This window comes from Aulonocara stuartgranti, assembly GCF_965226115.1.
Source record: "Aulonocara stuartgranti genome assembly, chromosome: 13".
NCBI classification, from domain to species: domain Eukaryota; kingdom Metazoa; phylum Chordata; class Actinopteri; order Cichliformes; family Cichlidae; genus Aulonocara; species Aulonocara stuartgranti.
In genome coordinates this window covers 8,953,641-8,974,197 of record NC_138949.1, presented here as the reverse complement: position 1 = coordinate 8,974,197, position 20,557 = coordinate 8,953,641, and the positions used below count along the sequence as shown (strand labels likewise).

At 38.2% G+C, this 20,557-nt stretch overlaps 1 protein-coding gene across 4 annotated transcripts; it reads right to left on the bottom strand.

The window, feature by feature from the left end:
* Positions 1-1,915: 1,915 nt before the first annotated feature.
* LOC309719952 (G2/M phase-specific E3 ubiquitin-protein ligase-like) lies at positions 1,916-8,405 on the bottom strand. 4 transcript variants are annotated; one of them, XM_082556389.1, is made up of 9 exons: positions 7,969-8,405; positions 6,601-6,813; positions 6,222-6,357; positions 5,529-6,022; positions 5,037-5,347; positions 4,750-4,925; positions 4,215-4,387; positions 3,819-4,033; positions 1,916-3,527 (listed from the first exon to the last, which is right to left on the bottom strand). In XM_082556389.1, the coding sequence occupies exons 1-9, from the start codon at positions 8,265-8,267 to the stop codon at positions 3,268-3,270; spliced, it is 2,277 nt and encodes a 758-aa protein (XP_082412515.1). In that variant the 5' UTR covers positions 8,268-8,405; the 3' UTR covers positions 1,916-3,267. The 4 variants fall into 4 exon arrangements, with proteins under 4 accessions (XP_082412515.1, XP_082412517.1, XP_082412516.1 ...); XM_082556391.1 differs by having other exon boundaries at positions 4,873-4,925; XM_082556390.1 differs by having other exon boundaries at positions 6,246-6,357.
* Between the last annotated feature and the right edge of the window lie 12,152 nt (positions 8,406-20,557).

Genomic DNA, 20,557 nt, shown 5'->3' with positions numbered 1-20,557 from the left:
CACACACTACTGAAACGCTCTCACACACACTACTGAAATTTTACCTCTCACACACACTACTGAAATGCTCTCACACACACTACTGAAACGCTCTCACACACACTACTGAAACGCTCTCACACACACTACTGAAATTTTACCTCTCACACACACTACTGAAACGCTCTCACACACACTACTGAAACGCTCTCACACACACTACTGAAACGCTCTCACACACACTACTGAAATTTTACCTCTCACACACACTACTGAAACGCTCTCACACACACTACTGAAACGCTCTCACACACACTACTGAAATTTTACCTCTCACACACACTACTGAAACGCTCTCACACACACTACTGAAACGCTCTCACACACACTACTGAAATTTTACCTCTCACACACACTACTGAAACGCTCTCACACACACTACTGAAACGCTCTCACACACACTACTGAAACGCTCTCACACACACTACTGAAATTTTACCTCTCACACACACTACTGAAACGCTCTCACACACACTAATGAAAACCAAGAGGATTTCAATTGAACAGGAAGGCATTTTAGCTGCACAGGAAGGTGAGGAAAAACAAATAACACATTAATGCACAGCTAACACCGCGGTGACGTCGACAACAGTCTGTTAGAGGTATAATTGAAAAATATTTTGCCTTCATCAGTGAATATCCAAACATTGTTGTAGGGTAGCAGCCTATTGCAACAAGTCGGGGCATCCTGGCTATGCTAGCTGCCCGTATAATCTGGAAAGACTGTGTCTGACAGTACCTCATCTACAATGAAATTACATCAGATCCTTGTCATTTTTTACATACTTTCTTTGTTTTTTGAGGTGAGAACCAATGAAGAAGATGTTGAAAGATTTTTTACTTGTGCTCTGCAATGTATTGGGGCGCTCCAAAATGAAAATTCGGACAATATCAGACAAGAGCGGCTTTATAGAGAGCTAGATGATCATACACGAACTCTATCAGAATTTCTTGCTGCTGTATCTCGATATGATCCCAATAATAGGGTTGCCACCAACCTACTACAATCCTTGTATAGATGCTTTTGCAGCTTGCTACATGAATATGATGCTAGACAGAGATCTGCTTATGTGACCCACAGATTGTTACCCCCAACCACCTTGAGTGGTCATCCAGGTCGGCCACGATACACTATATCTGCTGAACAGATTTCTCACTTTGTTTCCATTGGTATGACATGGCAGAGAATTGCATCATGCTTTGGAATAAGTCGAAGAACCCTGTACAGACACAGACAAACTTTGGGAGTTGAGCCATTAAGCTATGTGGATATTTCAAATCAAGAACTGAATGGCCTTGTGACGGATATCCTACAGAACACTCCAAATGCAGGGGAAGTATACATTCTTGGAAGTCTGAGATCTCGTGGCTTAAGAGTTCAACGTTGGAGGGTCAGACAAAGTCTACAGGAAGTGGATCCTATTGGACGTGCATTTAGACGTCGTCATGCGATAAGGCGAAGGATCTATAGTGTTCAGGCCCCCAACCACTTATGGTAAGTTCACTGGTTTGAAACAAATGATCAGGCCTTGTGTTTAAAAGTATTAACACAATACATCAAAATTAATGGTCCTTCATTCAAAACATTACTGAAGTTAATCTATATGATCAGCATAAGATAATAATAATAAAAAAATAACAATAACCAAAAAAACTGAAATTGATATAAGTATGTTAAATATTTGGGGGATTCATAGTACATCAATTTAGATGTTGTCTAATGTATATACTGTTGAGTTGTTTAATCCTTTATTTTACATCACAATTTTAATCTCTAACATCAATTGTGCCAGGTAAACGTAGTGTGGAAAAAGACATTTTATGCCACTGTGTGTATGTGTGTGCACGTGTGTGTGTGTGTGTGAGAGACAGAGGTGTGCTGTTGTTGAAGTAAATGTACAAAATGAAACCTCTAGTTTTTGTTTAAGTACAGGGTCAGGAATTCACTACTAAATAATATGAACAAACATGTGGAACTGTAGTAATGCTTTCTGATCTCTCAACAGGCATTTTGACGGCAACCACAAATTGATTAGATGGCGCTTGGTCCTGCATGGCTGTGTTGATGGCTTCAGCCGAACTATCATATACTTACGTTGCTTATCCAATAACAGAGCCTCAAGTGTCTTGTCATTATTTTTGGAAGGAATACAAAACTTTGGTTTGCCCTTAAGGGTCAGGTGTGATCATGGTATGGAAAATATACAGGTTGCTCGTTTTATGTTACAGAGAAGAGGAGTAGGCAGTGTTATTACAGGTGTTTCAGTACATAACCAAAGAATTGAAAGACTGTGGGCAGAACTCAACAGAGTTGTATCAAGACACTTTATAAATATCTTTAACTTTATGGAAGAACAGGGTATGTTGGATTCACTGAATGAGCTACATCTTTTTTGTCTGCATTATGTTTATTTGCCAAGGATTGAAAGAGCATTAACAGAATTTGTCAATCAGTGGAACAACCATGGTCTCTCTACACAAGGAGGACAGACCCCTCTTCAGCTGTGGCATACAGGTGTCACAAACAATGTGGGAATCCTGTCGTTTATAAATGACATTTTTCATGTTGATAACTATTATGGCGTTGATGAAGAAGGGCCATTACCAGAACTTCAAACAAACAATAATGTCAATATTCCAGCTATTGACATCAACATAAATGAGACTGCAATGAACATAATTCAACAAGTGAATCCATTAGAAAATGATGGAAATCATGGAATAGATGTGTTTTCTTCACTTTTACACCTTCTACATTAAATAAAATATTTTGCAAAAAAAAAAAAAAGATATATAAAAAAAACATTTCAGAAAACATATGTGATCGAAACTAACATATTGAAACCATTTTCTTTAAAATGATAAAATGACAGCTCTGTTGTCAAACAGAAACTGACACAGGCAGAAGAATAAACAGACACAAAGACAACCAAATCAAAAACCGATGGACATACACATGAAATGAGTAAAGTGACACAAATTTTGTATATTCAAACTCAACAATCTAAATTAACTTCTGACGTGCTGTTAAACAATTGGTATCTACCTGTATGAATCCTGAAGAACAATCACTTCTTGTCAAATTGATGTCTTAAAACATCAATTTGACTGAAGCAGGTAAATTTGGAAATATTAAAACCTTAACAAGTTAATACTCAATACTCACTTTGAATCAAAAGAGAGACCAATACAAAAGAGAAACACGCAAACTCCTCCAGCATAATGTGTTCATACCCTGCCAAAGCCGTAAGTGTTACCTAATGCAAAATCAAACTTCTCCTTGAACAGCTGGTATGAAACATGCAGTGGCAGCCTAATGCAGTTAACACACGTGTTGGCAAGAGGGAAAATTGGTGTAGAAGAGAAGTCATCGTCTCCTCTATGAATGAACTCAATCGAGGGTGCTGGGGAAAAGCCAATAGGTGGCACCGCAGTTGCTCCAGTTGCAAAGGCCAATATCTTCTGTAATTTGGAAGGTCCTTCTTCTTCTGCATAAAACAGAGAAGGAAAAAAGTGTTAAAAGGTTATTTCATTTGGCCAACATAAATTGTCAGTGAGTACAAATCTAAAGCAAGAATCTTAATGACTGTTATTGCAATGACTATAGAGCATGCTTTTCATCTTTCAATAGTCTCAAAGAACTATGTAAAAATGTTACTACAACCAAGAGGGTAATGTGGTGTTATTGTTATATGAGTATGTTATTTAAAATAAAGATTTCAGAAATGCTAACCTATAAATCGTTACATCTATTTATTGTGCACTAAAGTGACAATTACCTTCTGCATCTTGGAGATAGTCTCTCCAGAAGGTAACAACTGTCTCCTCAGCAGCTCTTCTGTTGCTTCCTTCTGGAGATAGATGAATGTTGAAAAGATCATCCACCTGGTCAGCAGTCAGCATATGTGGCTCATAGCAGAACAGCGGGCGAAAACTGTCTGGATGCCTCCTCATTTTCTCGAGAACCCCAAGAGTTTTCAGACCTTCACAAAATCTGGATAAACAGCACAAAGAAATTTTATTCAATAATTCTGCAATTTCATGCTTCTAAGTTAATTGTATATTATCAATTTGGCACAATCAGTTATACTAGGTTATTAACTGGCCATTTTGATTAATAGGTAAGATTTTTATCACATTTTAATTAATCTGAAAAACACAGAATACCAAAATACCTTTGAAATGGACCTTGAACCCTGTGGATGACCTGAAACATGACAATATCATGTACCAGCAGATCCCTGTCTCTTAGTGAACGCATAGGCCTCAGGCATCCTGCATTGGCCAAGTAATCAAGCAGAGGTTCTTTTGACTTTTCAAGGTCCTCAAGGGTTGTACTTTGAGATATCTAGCATCACAAAGAGCAGAGGAAGGGCTTGTTATGGAAGTTACTCAGTAGTCTTATAACCTATTAGAAGGAACCCAGCCACCAGTGGTCTACACAATCACAATATGCCCGCGCGTACATTGGAAGTCAAATGACTACACATATTTTTTTAATATGTTTACAATGTGCTTAAAAAAATGATAAAATATACTCTTTCGTCTACCCTTATCTACTGAATCTTAGTTTAATATAGCAGCAAAATATAAAAACTTGGCATTCAGCAATGGCCAGACTGATCCGGATAAACATTCCCTGCAAAAGAAAACTGGAACACAAACTATTTTCAATTCACTATAAGATTTATAAAATAAACATATAGAGACCTTTCGGACTTTTTCAAAGAGTTCCAGGTCAGCTATGTCTTCCAGGGCTGGATTTGCTGAATTTCCAACCAGAAGGGAAAATACTGTTGGTGACAGAAAGTTAGGTGGTGGACCACCATGTACCAAGCTCACTGCAATGGCTCTCCCAGAGATGTAGTACCAGTCCCCTCTGAGAGCTGCAAAGCAACAGAATAAAAGGAAAAGCAAAATTGTCAGTAATGTTGCCTGTAAAAATAAATATCAGTTAAACAGTTCCCACTATTAATCTTAGAAAAATAGGTAATTACCAGTACTGTCAAGAGCCAAGTTCTTGCAGTTTTCTTTCCCCTCAAACATGGCTGACCTGGCAATGGTGTCCATCAATAGTCTCAAGAATTCCCTCCTTGGCCCACCTAAATCAACCCCTTCCTCATTTTTCCCCATATCATCTGAGAATTTCACACAGATCATCAAGTTGGGATCATAAGATAGCCTTTGAAAACCACGCAAGGCTCCCTCCCACACAGCAGAGCGATTTATATTAAATTTGCACTGCTGTTTTGTGCTAATTTTGCTTGATAGTTCCAGCAGTATCTCTTGAACAGGGACTTTTTCTGCACTAAAAAAAGAAAATAAAACAGAAAATAAAATATATCAGCCATGTAGTCATGTTACAGAATTTGAGAATATGTGTCACACTGATCATAGAGAGTTAAAGCTTTAAAGGTTTATATTGATTTGACAATTCTGGAAAGCCCAAATTATGTCTCAAACTCAAATTCTGTATGTTTGTTACTCACATCTGATTCTCCAAGCTCGCAATTATAGCTTGATTTAAATCCTCATCATCTGAAGAATCGCCAGAAAGCGATGCCACGAGAGTTAAATATGAAGAATAATCTTCATCATTAACGCTCATGGCAGGGATGTCTTCACTTCTTGCATTGAAATCTCTGCTGTGACTGCTTGTGCTAGGTTTGTCATCACTTCTTGCCATGTAGCCTTCATCACAAATGCTGTTCCCATCACTTCCTTGCTTTGCTCGTTGCCTTTTACCAACACTCCTTCGAATACAGTTGGTCCCAGTATCATCTTCTTCATCACTGCTAGTGCCAGGGTTATCACCTTTAACATGACTTCTTAACCTTGTAGTGACTTGGCTGCTCATGTCTTGTTGGATTTTTGAACTATCAACTTCAAAACAATCATTATCACTGTCCTTATCAGTTGCACAACTGCTTAATGCTGATTTGGAGCTGATGTGGGAAGGATCTTTGTCTTCATCTGATTCACTCTTCAACAGAAAAAGACCAAAAACATATATCAAAAGCAAGTAATTATAGCTTATCTTAAAAAGATTAAAATAAGAAATATCCATATTGATTGCTCCCAAACACTTGTTTTAAATAAATATATTCTATTTTGTTAGAAGCCCAATTGTTGACATGTTTTTTCCCAAATCATGATTACTTTTCATTCTTTTAGTAACTTACTAAAAGTGTCCTTGATGGCCTTACATAGAGGGCTTTGGTTTTAAAAACCTTTAGGATCAGCATCCCATTCAGCTCCTGACCAACTTGGAGCTTTGGAGACACCAGCTTATTGCCACAAGCCATTAGAAACTCGAGGCTACAAAAAATAAATAGGGACAACAGCAATTGCTAATTAGTTAAATATTTTAAGTATTAGTTAAATATTTTATTATATATTGTTCTGTTTGTGTGTATGCTTTTATGACTTAAATTCTACTGGTATAGTCATATGTTTTTATAATGATGAATGATATTTTAAACTTCTTTACTTTGGTATATTATCTTTAAGTACAAGTCATTACATGAATACACACAGTAACAATAAACAATAGTATTTTACCTGACATCCTCTGGAAGGCGTTCACCAAAGCTTTCCTTGAGGTGTTTCACGACAGTTTGGTTGTCCCAGGTCTTCTGGAATTCAAAAGCACTGAGGATGTGCCCATGTTTGTGTAACCATAATTTTGAACCTTGTTTGCACACTACTCCCCATGATGGAGTTGGAAGTAGTATAACATCTTTGTTGAAATGGTCATGCTGCTGGGCCATAGCTCTGAAATATAAATATTAGATACCATAAACAACAGCAAGTGATAACTAATAATACTGAGATGCAGACAGCAGAACACTATCCAAACCCCTACACAGAATGCTTTCATAGACAAAATTGTTGTAGTTAGGCAAACATAAGGGTTAATTTTATATACTTTTTTTTATACTTTTCCGAGAATACGTGCTTCTTTTGTGGTTCGGACTCCTTCTGACATTTCTTTGGAGGTGGAGGAAAACCAAAGTAATTGCTTAAAGGAGCTTCTTCGACATCTTTAAGAGTTCTAAACAAATGTCTGTCCTCCTCCAGAAAATCCTATGTACGCAAACACGCGTTGCAACTTCTTATCTTGTGCGTGTCTTTTGTTTTGACAGCGAATGCGCACCTGCGGACCACTTATGTGCAGCCCTGGTTATTTAGCTCGTCATTGCAGCCACAGAAATTATTTTGTCCATGAAACCATAAAGCTGCACTTTCTTTTTGCCTTATAGTCTGATTTGTCATAACTTTTCCGTTTTGTGGTAAGCTTTTCTTTGGCTGTCACTTCTTCACCCTGACCTGTCTTATTTGGCTCAGCAGAACTAAAATATAAATCCTGCTGCTTTTACACACACACACACACACACACACACACACACACACACACACACACATAACGCTCAGCGATTCTCTGCGCGATCAACCTCTCACATGTTTAAGCTGCGGGAGATTTCACTTGTCATGTTTGCATAGTAAGCTAACGATTGATAAGACGATGTCAGAGGAATTGGTGCGCAAATTATCATCACTCACCAATCAGTGCTGTCGCTCTCTATACACAGTTGCATAACACATAATTGCAAAGTGAAAGCAAAAAAACAAGCGCAAATTCAAACGCGATTTCAATATGTCACATATTGACAGTGGCTCACCGATGCCAATGACATAATTACCCAGCCACATTTCCGAAAGAATGCAAAAGCATAGACATATATTTTTCCTTCCTACGATAGCCCGACGGGCAGGGCAGAGAGATTTTGGTAGCCTGGAAAAATCGCTAGCCCCGGGACGTCGGGCTAGCAATTTTGCGAGCCCTGCAGTATATTATTAAATATCAGACTATTACATATGGCCCCATTTCAGGCAAGTGAATACAAACTCATTAAACTTTGTAACTACCTTTTTCTTCTGGTGCCTGATGTCCAGCTGCCGAAGCATTGCCGAGTTTGATAACGTGGTGCAGGTGCACATTCTCTCCTGACTGTAGATGTCGCTGGCATGGGCAAGCTGCTACGTTGACGTGAGGGAAAGAGGGATGTTAAGTGACTATCCAGTCCGTCCACACTGGTACTTGCAACAGGTTGCTGCCCCACGACTGTGGCATTTGACAAAGTTCTGATGGTCTCTGCTGAGGATAATATACTGTTGAGTAATGCGGCTGCTTCACTTAGGCTACTAGCAGGTTGCTGAGTAGACATCTGTGTAGTGGTTTGAAAGTGTACCACTTTTTCCTTCACTTTCCTGGTCTGGACACAACTTCCTGTTCATCTAAAACTCCTTCCTGTTCAACTGAAATGCCTTCCTGTTTAACTGAAACGCCTTCCTGTTTAACTGAAATGCCTTCCTGTTTAACTGAAACGCCTTTCTGTTTAACTGAAATGCCTTCCTGTTCAACTGAAACGCCTTCCTGTTTAACTGAAATGCCTTGGATTTTCAGTAGTGTGTGTGAGAGCATTTCAGTAGTGTGTGTGAGAGCGTTTCAGTAGTGTGTGTGAGAGGTAAAATTTCAGTAGTGTGTGTGAGAGCGTTTCAGTAGTGTGTGTGAGAGCGTTTCAGTAGTGTGTGTGAGAGCATTTCAGTAGTGTGTGTGAGAGCGTTTCAGTAGTGTGTGTGAGAGCGTTTCAGTAGTGTGTGTGAGAGCGTTTCAGTAGTGTGTGTGAGAGGTAAAATTTCAGTAGTGTGTGTGAGAGCGTTTCAGTAGTGTGTGTGAGAGCTAAAATTTCAGTAGTGTGTGTGAGAGCGTTTCAGTAGTGTGTGTGAGAGCGTTTCAGTAGTGTGTGTGAGAGCATTTCAGTAGTGTGTGTGAGAGCGTTTCAGTAGTGTGTGTGAGAGCATTTCAGTAGTGTGTGTGAGAGCGTTTCAGTAGTGTGTGTGAGAGCATTTCAGTAGTGTGTGTGAGAGCGTTTCAGTAGTGTGTGTGAGAGGTAAAATTTCAGTAGTGTGTGTGAGAGCGTTTCAGTAGTGTGTGTGAGAGCGTTTCAGTAGTGTGTGTGAGAGCATTTCAGTAGTGTGTGTGAGAGCGTTTCAGTAGTGTGTGTGAGAGCGTTTCAGTAGTGTGTGTGAGAGCGTTTCAGTAGTGTGTGTGAGAGGTAAAATTTCAGTAGTGTGTGTGAGAGCGTTTCAGTAGTGTGTGTGAGAGCTAAAATTTCAGTAGTGTGTGTGAGAGCGTTTCAGTAGTGTGTGTGAGAGCATTTCAGTAGTGTGTGTGAGAGCGTTTCAGTAGTGTGTGTGAGAGGTAAAATTTCAGTAGTGTGTGTGAGAGCGTTTCAGTAGTGTGTGTGAGAGCGTTTCAGTAGTGTGTGTGAGAGCGTTTCAGTAGTGTGTGTGAGAGGTAAAATTTCAGTAGTGTGTGTGAGAGCGTTTCAGTAGTGTGTGTGAGAGCGTTTCAGTAGTGTGTGTGAGAGGTAAAATTTCAGTAGTGTGTGTGAGAGCATTTCAGTAGTGTCTGTGAGAGCGTTTCAGTAGTGTGTGTGAGAGCGTTTCAGTAGTGTGTGTGAGAGCGTTTCAGTAATAATGTCCCTTACGGCACCTCATAGTTCAATGTTAAAGTCGCACACACACACACACACACACGCACGCACGCACGCACGCACGCACGCACGCACGCACACACACACACTTAAAGACAAGCCGATGAAAATAAGAAATGAAAATAAGAGATGCTCAGAGAGCACAAGCCAAGCTAACTCTGTGGGCAGTATTTACTTTTAAGTTAATAGTAATGTATTTGATATATATATATTCATTTAGTTTTGTTTGGTCTTTATAAATATACTTGATGTTTGCAGTGCAGTAAAGATAAGATCAGATAAGAGTGTGCATGACAGATGTTTACTCTGACTACACAAACATTATGTAGGAGTAGATCATGGATGATAGTGACTGATTTGTAAATAACTGGACATGCATAACTCGAATTTATTATATATTATTATATTAATACAGTATATTTCTAACTAACCGTCATGCTCACTCCCTTTCTCTGGACAATATTTTCTTAAAATAACTCTGTATAGCATTATTATTATGATTATCACGTAACCTTCATATCAATCTATTGACATTGAAGGAGAGGTCAGAGGTCAAATGTGACATGATATTTAAAATCTTGACACGGTTATGTTATAAGGCTTTTTGCCCATTTTTGACCAACAAATCATTAAGTTGACCTTGCAGAGCACGGTGGATGTAAGCCAAATTTTAATGGATCGTTAACGCGACCTCGCTCTACTCCTACAAAGTTTGATGAGAATTCATTCAAAAGTTTTCAAGCAGAATGACACGCCCGCACTCAAAATCTACCCCAAAAAAGGATAACTAACCTCCTAGGTAATAAAAACAAACCATTACTCTCGACATGTTTAAATATGAATTATGGCAGTTTGATTAAATATTATTGGTGCTGTTTTGATAATAGTGTAGTTTTCATAGTAATCTCTTTTCAGTGGTATTGGTGAACCTGCTCTAGTAAAAACACCACAGAGAAAATTGTTTTCTTTATAAAAGAAAGTAATATAAAGAAAATATATAAGATATAAAGAAAGTGAATTTTGCAGCCACTGCACAGCACCCCGAGAAACTCTGACAACTTTGGACATTTTATGCAATGGGAGAAAAAGTAATTTCCTGTTTTCTGTTATGCTGTTCTTGCACAAATCGAACAGTGGAAAACAAGCAGACTCGTGCGACTGTTAATGTAGGAAAGATTGTTTATTGGAATTTTGTTGCGTTGCTTTATGCATCATCAATACATTAACATGTGCAAAATAAAATATCCCATTGCACATACAGGATAAAGAGAACCGATGCCACTGAGGCAGAGATCTATACAAAAGATTCAAACCCGTAAAAATGCCCACGTGATGCCATTTTATTAGAGTGTTATAAACCTGATCACCAAGTGAATGTGTTTTATTGACTGAAATAAGAAGAATGGCTATAATTCTATTGCTGCAGACACACAGCCTTCCAGAAGAGATACCGATAAACAACACCAGCCTCTCCAGAACTGTTTCACGCTGTGTTTATCTGATATAAATGTGTGACATGAAGGCTTCTTCAACAGCTATTGCCTATTATGACTTTAATTCAACGGCAGTTTGCAGTTTAGGTGGAATAATTACATCTTTGTCTCTCAATTTGACCGGCATTAAGCTGTCCTCACTATTTGTGAGGCCTCTTCTGGGCCTTTTAGTGACACATAAAATTAAGGTGAGAAAATGGAAAGTAATGGAATTTTCACTAACAAGGATATCTGTTTACTGCAGTACTTTCTGTGGCACGCATTGTGAGATTAAACAGCTTCAAACCTGTTAGAAGTCCCCTGCCTGCTTTGACTTCATCTTGATGAAATTGCTGTCTAGAGTCATTAAAATTTCTCAAGTTAGTCTTTTTCTTCAGAGAATAATAATAACAAAAAAATGTGAAAAGTGAAAAAAACTAATAGGCCTAAGGAATATTAAGTCCCACTTTTATGTGCTTTATCACAGAGACTCATAGAGCACATTTGGGCTCTGATATGCAATTGTGTTAGCTGTTTAAACATACTAAAGGTTTAAAGTCTGTTTGCAGGACAATGGCCACTAAATCATCAGATGTGCAATTTGAAGAGAACGACAAGCAGAAAAAGTCACAGACTGAGTAGATTTGAGACCCTGGGTCAATGCTACTTTTAGGAAAAACCCTGCTGCCACATGCAATTTGAGCAGATGGTCCACTACCATACACAAGAAGTGCCTTCCCAAAGGAAATGACCCAATATTTGGCAACAATCTCAGAGATGTCACGTTGAACTGGGCTGTATTTCCTCAGGTAATTCTTCACTGGGTATCGTATAGCAGGTTAAGTGGGCAGAATTTCTACTGGTGAGAGCATTAGCAGTCCATAAAAATTACTGTCATGGCAGATTCAGACGGGACTAAAATTACCGACATGCTCTGGTAATGATTACATCACCCCCACCTCTACTTCCTAAAACTAATGCTGCCAAAATAGAGCTGTATCAAGTGAAGACTTTCACAGGGTGGTTAGTGATAGATGAAGGATTTCAACTATAAAAACTCCAAAACTATTGATTTCCATTAGCTGTAACAGATGGTATTTAATGACGTTATTATTAAACATTAGCTTAACATTGCACACAGTGAATAAAGATAAGTATGTCTCAGGATCTCATTATATACTGAGTTCACACTCAATATATTATATCTCAGCTACGCATGCAATGAGCTGACAAATAATGCTGTCACTAAGGTATCACCGAACCTGTGATCTGAACCTAATATCACTCAGAACATGCAGTTTTAGGCTGTTTTCTGTGCAGCACTTTTCTGTGGGACATGTGTATACAATAGCCATAGTCAGTTTTTGAAACCATTCATGATCAAAGATTGAATTTGAATCATAAAGATCCATCTCTCCGTTAATCCTTTCATGTTCCTGTAATTTCTGTGGGAAGTTTGGAGGTTTAGATACATTTAAGAAGAAAGTGCGCCCTTACTGCATTCATAGGAAGAGGGTAAGTAGCAGGCAGGTAATCAAATACATCTGATTAAGTGTGAGCATAAGTTTTGGTAGTTCACTGCTTTAGATATGTGCTAACAAAATACCACAATTTTACCACAAGTGGAGATCCCATAAAATTTACTGCAAGGTCAGACTATGCAATAACTGGAGAAACTGCAAAAACAAAACAAACCTGTGGAACAGTGGAAAAGAGCCTCGGGAAGTGGAGGTACACTCTGGAGAGAAATGTGTACATTAGAAGGACAGCTCAGGTTGAGTGGTTTAAAAACGAAGTTAGAGATAATGGATATGTGCAGTGGAGGGAATAGTAGATATAGCCTCCTGTGGAACACAGAGCTGCCAGGCAGGAGGAAAAGAGGAAGACCAAGGAGAAGATTCATGGATGTAGTGGAAGAGGACATGCAGGGGGTTGTTGGGAGAGAGGAGGATGCAAGGAATATAGGGTGAGATGGAGGCAGGCAGATGGACACGGAAAGGGACCATCCAAAACAAGAAAAAAGTAAAGTCCAGCTATGGCAATAACATGGTCTACTCTAATATTCAGAATATAGAAACCATTTGTTATAATTTATCATTTAAATTGGAGAATGAAATAAAACCAAAATAAACCAAATAATCCAAAATGATGCTTATAAGGTCTCAAAAGACTCAAAACAACAGATGTAACAAATATCATTCAAATTTGATATGAAAAGCAATTTTACTGCATTGTAATTATAATTTACTGTATTATAAATGTAGCTGTAGCTCAAATATTAGCGATGTAAGATATTATTTTTAAATACTAGGAAAGAGTTCAGCCCTCTGTTAGTCACCACATTGTGGTTTCACTGGTTAGTTGCCAGGAGTCAAAGTGTTTGAATCCTTCAACAGAACGCTGAATGTGAATAAGAGCATGCCTGCTCAGCAAACTCTCCCTAAAGGTAATAAAAAAGATTTCTCAAGGGTAATGGCTGAAATTAGCTCATCACTGTAGTAAAAGAAGGGGCTCACATTATTAGGCCTATCTCCACTTTCTGCCTAATGTAGTGTGGAAAAGGCTCATGCAAATGCAGAGTAAATCCAGTTACAGGCACAGAGGCTTCCTCCCTTGGATTCCCTACTTATTGCTGGCTGTATAGAAAAAGAACAAGGATTGTTATGTTTATTCTGCTGCTGCATTGTATGTATGTTTCCCCAGCATGAAGTAAATAGATTCTAAAAATTGCTTAATATCTAAAACACTTGGACATGGTTTACTTCTCTGTGTGATTTACCTTTCTTTACAAAGCTTGCCAGGGACAAACACAAGCTTAACCTGTAGGAAATTAGTCTCAGTGAGGATTTATTGATACCGCTTTGATGTAAATACTCTTCTCTGAGGGTGTTGAAAATTGTTTTCAGGATTTACCGAAAGCCTTTTCCACCGAGTATCAACTGAATCTCAGCAAAATTATTGCTGAATCGCTTTACATTTTTCAGATTTTTGCACTTCTAAAAGGAGGAAAGATAAACAGTGTTGGAATTAAAGATGTGTTTTGCTTGCATCCTTCAGCTTGTGATCTTAGGACCACTCCCAAGCGCCACACGCACACACATATACACTCAAACACACTGATCAAAACACCAGCATCCTCAGTCTACCATTCTTGTTTGGCATTCTGCTCTAGTCCTGATGCAGGCAGGGGTTTGGACCTTTACTGACCAGGAATCCTCCATCCATTACAATGCACACATCATTAAATCTTCAGAATTTATTACTTATTCACACCTATAAATACACTTTAGCCTGATGTCATTGTCATTATGTCTCTATGCTCGGTGAGTGCACATGGTAGGAAGAACATCCTATACATTCATAATCATACTGAGGAACTCTTACAGTGTTTTTTTTTTCTTTTGCAGAGACACCATAGATTTGAGTGCCCATGGCTACAAGACTGTCATAGTTATAGTCAGACTACCTGTGACAGAAAAGTGCCATCAATACATATTTATCTCCTAAATAATCGATGGAGATATAGTTTTGAAAAAACAAACAAACCCTGTGGTCTGTGGTGTGACTACATGTGACTGACAGTGGTTTGCTGCATCATCAGATTTGGATTTAAGATTAACCTGGATCTTAATTGGTGGAAATCAGTGAGAGGAACACAGAGATAAATACATAAATGAGAGCCCAGTTTACAAACCAACAATAGTTATTGTTGTTTTTTTTTCCTACCTAAAGCTGTAGAAAATACAATTTTGTTAATATGGAACAATAGGTATATGGTTAGAAAGAGGTATCTGGAAATCATTAATTCCTTATATTAAGGAGCCTGAGCTTGAACAAGCAGCACATAAAATTATCTGCATTAAAATTAATGACCAAGGATGTCATCAATTTTTATGTTATTCATCACTCGTATAAAAAGTAATGGAACAAGGAGAGATCCCTGTGGAACACCATTATTGGTGATGTCTGCCTTGCAATCACAATGAGTTCTCTTAAAAAGGGACTCGAGGAAACAATATAAAGCACTGTCATCATTTAAACATAGACTATGTTTTTTATATAATTAATTTTAAGGGTGTCAAATGCTTTTAAGAATTTGTGACTTGCAGCAGATGTTTTACTTTTACTTGTGCTGCCTCTTTCGAATGGAGGAAAGGAAACTGGTGAATAAAAACCTACTTGAAGCAGGTTACTTGTTACCTTATACTGTGGAGGAACTTTTAACAATGCACTATGTCAACACACTACAACCTGGGTTTGCCTCTTATCTGTATTTAATTTTATTTAATTTTAATAACTTTACAGTACTCTGTTTTTGGTAACTATTTTCCTTGATGTAAATATGTAAAAATCTTTTTTGTGTGTTTCTGCTCTGTGTCCTGTTTGTTTGTATGTGTTTTTCTTGCTGCTGTTACAACCAAATTACCCCTTGTGGCACAATTAAAAAATTATTCTATTCTATTCTATCTTCTCCAGGTTACACACAACCAAAGTTCTACAGCCAAGTTGAAACACTGCACAAATAAAACTTACTAGGGTTGGTTTTTATTGACCACATCCAGCATCCCCCCCACACCACGAGATAAAACTGCATTTGGAACGAGTATAAACTTTTTTTTATGTGACTCTTTGAACAAAGCAGAATTAATCAAAGCACAATCTTGTGACAATTCTAACTCTCTGATCTGCTGGCTTGTCACACAGTGCTGAAATGAAGCGTTGTTAAAAGATTTTAATCTGACTGACGTTAACTCAGTCATGGGACATTTTTTTTAATATTGAAGGGACACAGAAGAATAAGCTGTTGCAGTCTCATCTATTACATGCCAACCACAATTAAAGCTAAGCAACCACGTTTTTAAACCATTAACCACTGAGGCTTTGCTGAGTATATATGCTCTTTCTAAGAAATGCCTAAAATAGAAAAAAGGGGGAGTAGCAGATATTTAACTTGGACCCATTATGGATTCACTCTGCCCATCTGTGTCTGGGAGACGATCCCAATCCCAGCCTCCTTTTCACCAAATCAGAGGACCATTCATTTTTAATGGAAGATTTTCAAAGAGGAGAATACGGCAGTTCTGTCGTCGCCCCCTTCTCCGTTTTCAAAGGGAGGCCAGGAAGAAATTGAGAATATGAATAAATTAGCTTCAGGATTTGAAGTTTTTTTTAGGGTAGAGCAATAAGAAAACTGTGGAGTTGAATGCATTGACCCCTTTTGTGTTTTAGAGCAAGGCAGGCAGATCCACCGAGCTATAGATGGCCAGCTGGTGGGTCCAGAAGATGATGTGAGGAAATATGCCGGGGATCATCAGAATGAGCTGTATTATGTTGTACAACAACAGTGATTAATTCTCTAGATTGAACAGCTCAGAGACTTTAACAGCATGTGTGCTTCAATGAAGGTGTTTCACAGACTATAATTCACCCTGCAGGCATCTTGCCTATTGTTGATAACGCTGACTCCCACCGAAGAAAGAGAAGCCTTCTCTAAACTTTCTGTTTTGAACTGGAGGATGAAATTGTTTTGGTTTACAGTAATAAACCCATTTCGTTTGAATTTAAAATATTATGACAAAGGATCTTTGCGTTATTTTTAGGATATGTTTATTTAGTATGTATGCCATTTGTACATAGCCAATAAGAACTACATTCTCAATCTATATGTATATGCATATGTATACGCATTAGCTATATCTACATGCCTACATGGAAACCTACAAGAGCTGCTTGTCCTTGGAAAGTCATGCCATTAATTTCCTGGTGCACAGTTTTTGTGCTGATGTTAATGACAGAGGAGGTTTAAAAAGCTTAGGAATTACTGAGAGGGTGACTCTTAAGCACTATGCACTTCAGGATTTCAACTCTCGGTGTAACTTTATGTGATGTGCCACTCTGTGGCTTTTTTGGTGCGGTTCCTAAATGCTTCCATAGAATCTGTAGTAGGCAAGTAATTTCACAAACTTGTTGCAATGGTGCCATGCTATTGCAGTACCACATTCAGTGACCTCTTTAGAATTGTGTAAAAGGAGACTGCATGACACAGAATTCAAGGCGTGACCCAATTTTGTTCATAGTGCGTTTTTAAATGTCATGGATCATTAGGTGCAAGGCAAGGTACACATTTTGTTGGCTTACCTATCACAACAGCATTGGCTTGCATGAATTTGGAAGGAGAAGCTACAAGTAGCTTTGGCTAAGGCTAGCCTCACTAGGTATTTCACTATCCATCTTTCTGTTAATATAGGACTGTTGGAATAAGTCAGCAATGTGTGATCTATAACAGAATCTGGTATTTTTATAGATTTTTTTTTAAATAGACAAGCCCCCTCCAGATCTGAGCCAGTAATGTGGAAGGAACTCCTGGAAAAAGCTTCCGCAAAAACAGGAAGAAGAACGCAAATTTATATTATTAAATCTTTATGTTCAAAACTGGATTGAAGAAGGTGTACACCATGTTTTTGTGTCAGCTGGGAGAGGATCAAGCCTCCGTGCAAACTTGGATGAATGACAAAGAAGATTTATGGATGGTTGAATGGTTTCAATAAATGTAAACATGTCATACACCTGTGATGCACAAATCCATTTTATTCCAACCACATGCAAACAGTATATCTCTGTAGCACTTGCTGAAACAGCCTAGAACAAACCTCAGGACACACATGTTTGCAATTCAAACCCAAATCATGTTTGTCACTCAGGAAGAAAGGACAAACCATTCCTGTGTCACTGTAACTGTCACACCCGTGACACAGACTGCCCAGTGGCTGCAAAAGCACGACTTGTCCTTGGTTATTCTTGCTTCTTGGAAAGACAATACAAGCCTGCAAGCTTTTATGGAATCTATTGTCATTTACAATATCTACATGAATAATTCAACACTTCACTCAGATAACAGAAAAATCATTTCCGTTATCTGAGTGAAGTTATGTAAAAGTCTGAGTGATGTAAAAGTTTACATCTCGAAAAACAAGACGGATAAGATGCGATTATGGTGTTTCTGACTTATAGGCACTGTGACACTCATAATTGGAAAAATGCACTCACCTAAGAAACACATTTTACAGGCTATTTTTATTTTTTTTTCTATAAAACACAAGTGTGTTAAAGCTTATAGTTAGGGCTGGACCAGGTGACCCTGAACCCCACCTTAGTTATGCTACAATAGGTCTAGGTTGCTGGGGGCTTCCCATTATGTAATTTTAAACACCGCTCTGCATTTATTCATTATTTTTTCTTAATCTCTGGCTCTCTTCCACAGTGTGTCTTTTGTCCTTAATCCAGGTCGCATTAAAGCAGGGGTGTTGAACTCCAGGCCTCAAGGGCCGGTGTCCTGCAGGTTTTAGATCTCACACTGGGTCAACACACCTGAATCACATGATTAGTTCATTACCAGGCCTGGAGAACTTCAAGACAGTCGTGTTGGATCAAGGACACATCTAAAACCTGCAGGACACCGACCCTCGAGGCCTGGAGTTCGACACCTGTGCGTTAAAGGGTTAAAAGGGAGTCTTTCCTTCCCACTGTCACTAAATGCTTGCTTATAGGGGGTTGTCTGATTGTCTCTCTTTTACTGTTTCGTCTTTACCTTACAAAACAAAACATCTTGAGGTGACTGTTGTTGTGATTTGGCACTATAGAAATAAAATAGAATTGAAATGAACTGAAGTGAATGTCACAGTATCTGCTGAGCATGATGGGCATTTGGTATGCGTAATATCTCGAACACTGTGGGGAGTAAATGCACAATATATGCCTGGTATTTAAACCATCTATCTCTAACATTCCTTGAGGTCATACAGCATCAAATTTCATTTGCTATGATGTTAGCAAGAGATCCCTGTTTCCTAAATTCATTTTTTTGAAATGCATTCATAGTGAATGCTGATTGTAATGTTCAAAGCAATTAAACTGGTGCTCATTTGGTCAAGTGTATGTGTGTTATATATGCTATCTAAAAAGGAAAGCGACCGAGCGATATAAACGACTTGTTTAAGCCTCAAAGAAATGAAACAGTGGATTCTATTGGATGTTAAGTTCTAGACAAAAGTTGTGTAAACCTTTGAGCTCCATTGTTGCTCATTAACTAAAAAAAAGACTAAAAGTTTCTTCTGAATTACAGAAATGCATCAATAATACAGAAAAATGAAAAAACATATGGAAGTAGCAAAGTGGGAAACCACAGACTGGTGAGCTCTATTGCAATTCTGCCTAGTAGAGGTGTTTATCCCACAATGATTTATGTTAATATTGGGTTAAATGGGCTGTAAACCCAACATTTTTCTCTAAGCTTTGGCTCACCAGAAGATCTATCTGTGAGACTGCTTAAGCCTGCAGATGGCCCAGGCTGATCAGGCATCCAGACAGGTGGGTGAGACCCTTTTTAATTGATAATCCCATTGTTCCTACTTAGTCAAGCATGGATCAGTAATATCAGTGGAGAAAACACCGGCAATGGATGTGCTACAATTCACAAAGTATAAAAGCAACAACACTTTACATCTTTGTGATGTATAGGCTTACGTGGTGGAAATGAACTCAGCTCTGATTTTACTTTACTATGGAGTAATATCTCATTAGGCACCTTAATCTTTTGGTAATGGTTCATCTTGTGCTGCTATAAGAAATGAATGGTATTCCATGCAAGAAGTTACCCAAGTACTAGAGGTATTATAAAGCAGTGTGCATCGCTTTCTCTGCAGAGCAACACAAAGCTCTAACTAAGACTTCCTTGTGTAGTAATATCTCATTAGGCAAAATAATTGTTTGATAATGCTTTCTGTTTTGCTGCTATTCCAGACCAGCAGTTGTCAAAGATCCAAAGATGTTCTACAATATGCAGCTTGTATCTTTGCTGAATGGACACTCTATAGATAGATTTCGGGGGGACTTTGAGACTACAATCAAAATGTAATGTTTGATGTAATGGGCCACTGGAACACAGGAACGAGTCCTTAATTTTGGCCTTTATATTACTATGCTGACATTCCATTAAAAATATCAAGTAATTTCTGATTGACCAGTTCAATTAAATATGAATTGGTATTGAAATTTCTGATTATTTTCATTAAAAAAAAAAGTTTTTTCTTTCAAAAACAAAGACATTCCTTAGCAAGTCCAATTTTTAGAGCCGAGGTGTATATGTCAAGATATTAGTCTTTTTTCCTAAGGCATGTACTATTAGTCTGAATCACAAAATACAGGATCCAAAGACTAATATTTACAAACGGCATATCATTTATTCCACTCAGAGAAGTTTTTCTTTCAGTGGGAGCATAAACAGATGATGTTCCTGCTGCTGATGATACGTGCAATGTTTACAATGACCAATATTTGAATAAGCCCAGCATATGTGTATAAATCAGTCAAACCAAATGGTTTGGAAAACACCCGAAGAGCGGCGTATAATTTATTAAACACATGCACTGTCTTTTTTCTTTCATCATAGCAGCCCCAGATGCATGAAATGTGGACCAGTTGAGATTG

Bases quoted from the DNA above. Each gene is read 5' to 3' on its own strand.
- LOC309719952 (XM_082556389.1), bottom strand. From the start codon at position 8,267: ATGTCTACTCAGCAACCTGCTAGTAGCCTAAGTGAAGCAGCCGCATTA. The intron at 6,814-7,968 runs GTAGTTACAAAG...TTTATATTTCAG, and splicing joins TCAGGCACCAGAAGAAAAAG to AGCTATGGCCCAGCAGCATG. The intron at 3,528-3,818 runs GTAATTGTCACT...TGTTTTATGCAG, and splicing joins CTATCTCCAAGATGCAGAAG to AAGAAGAAGGACCTTCCAAA.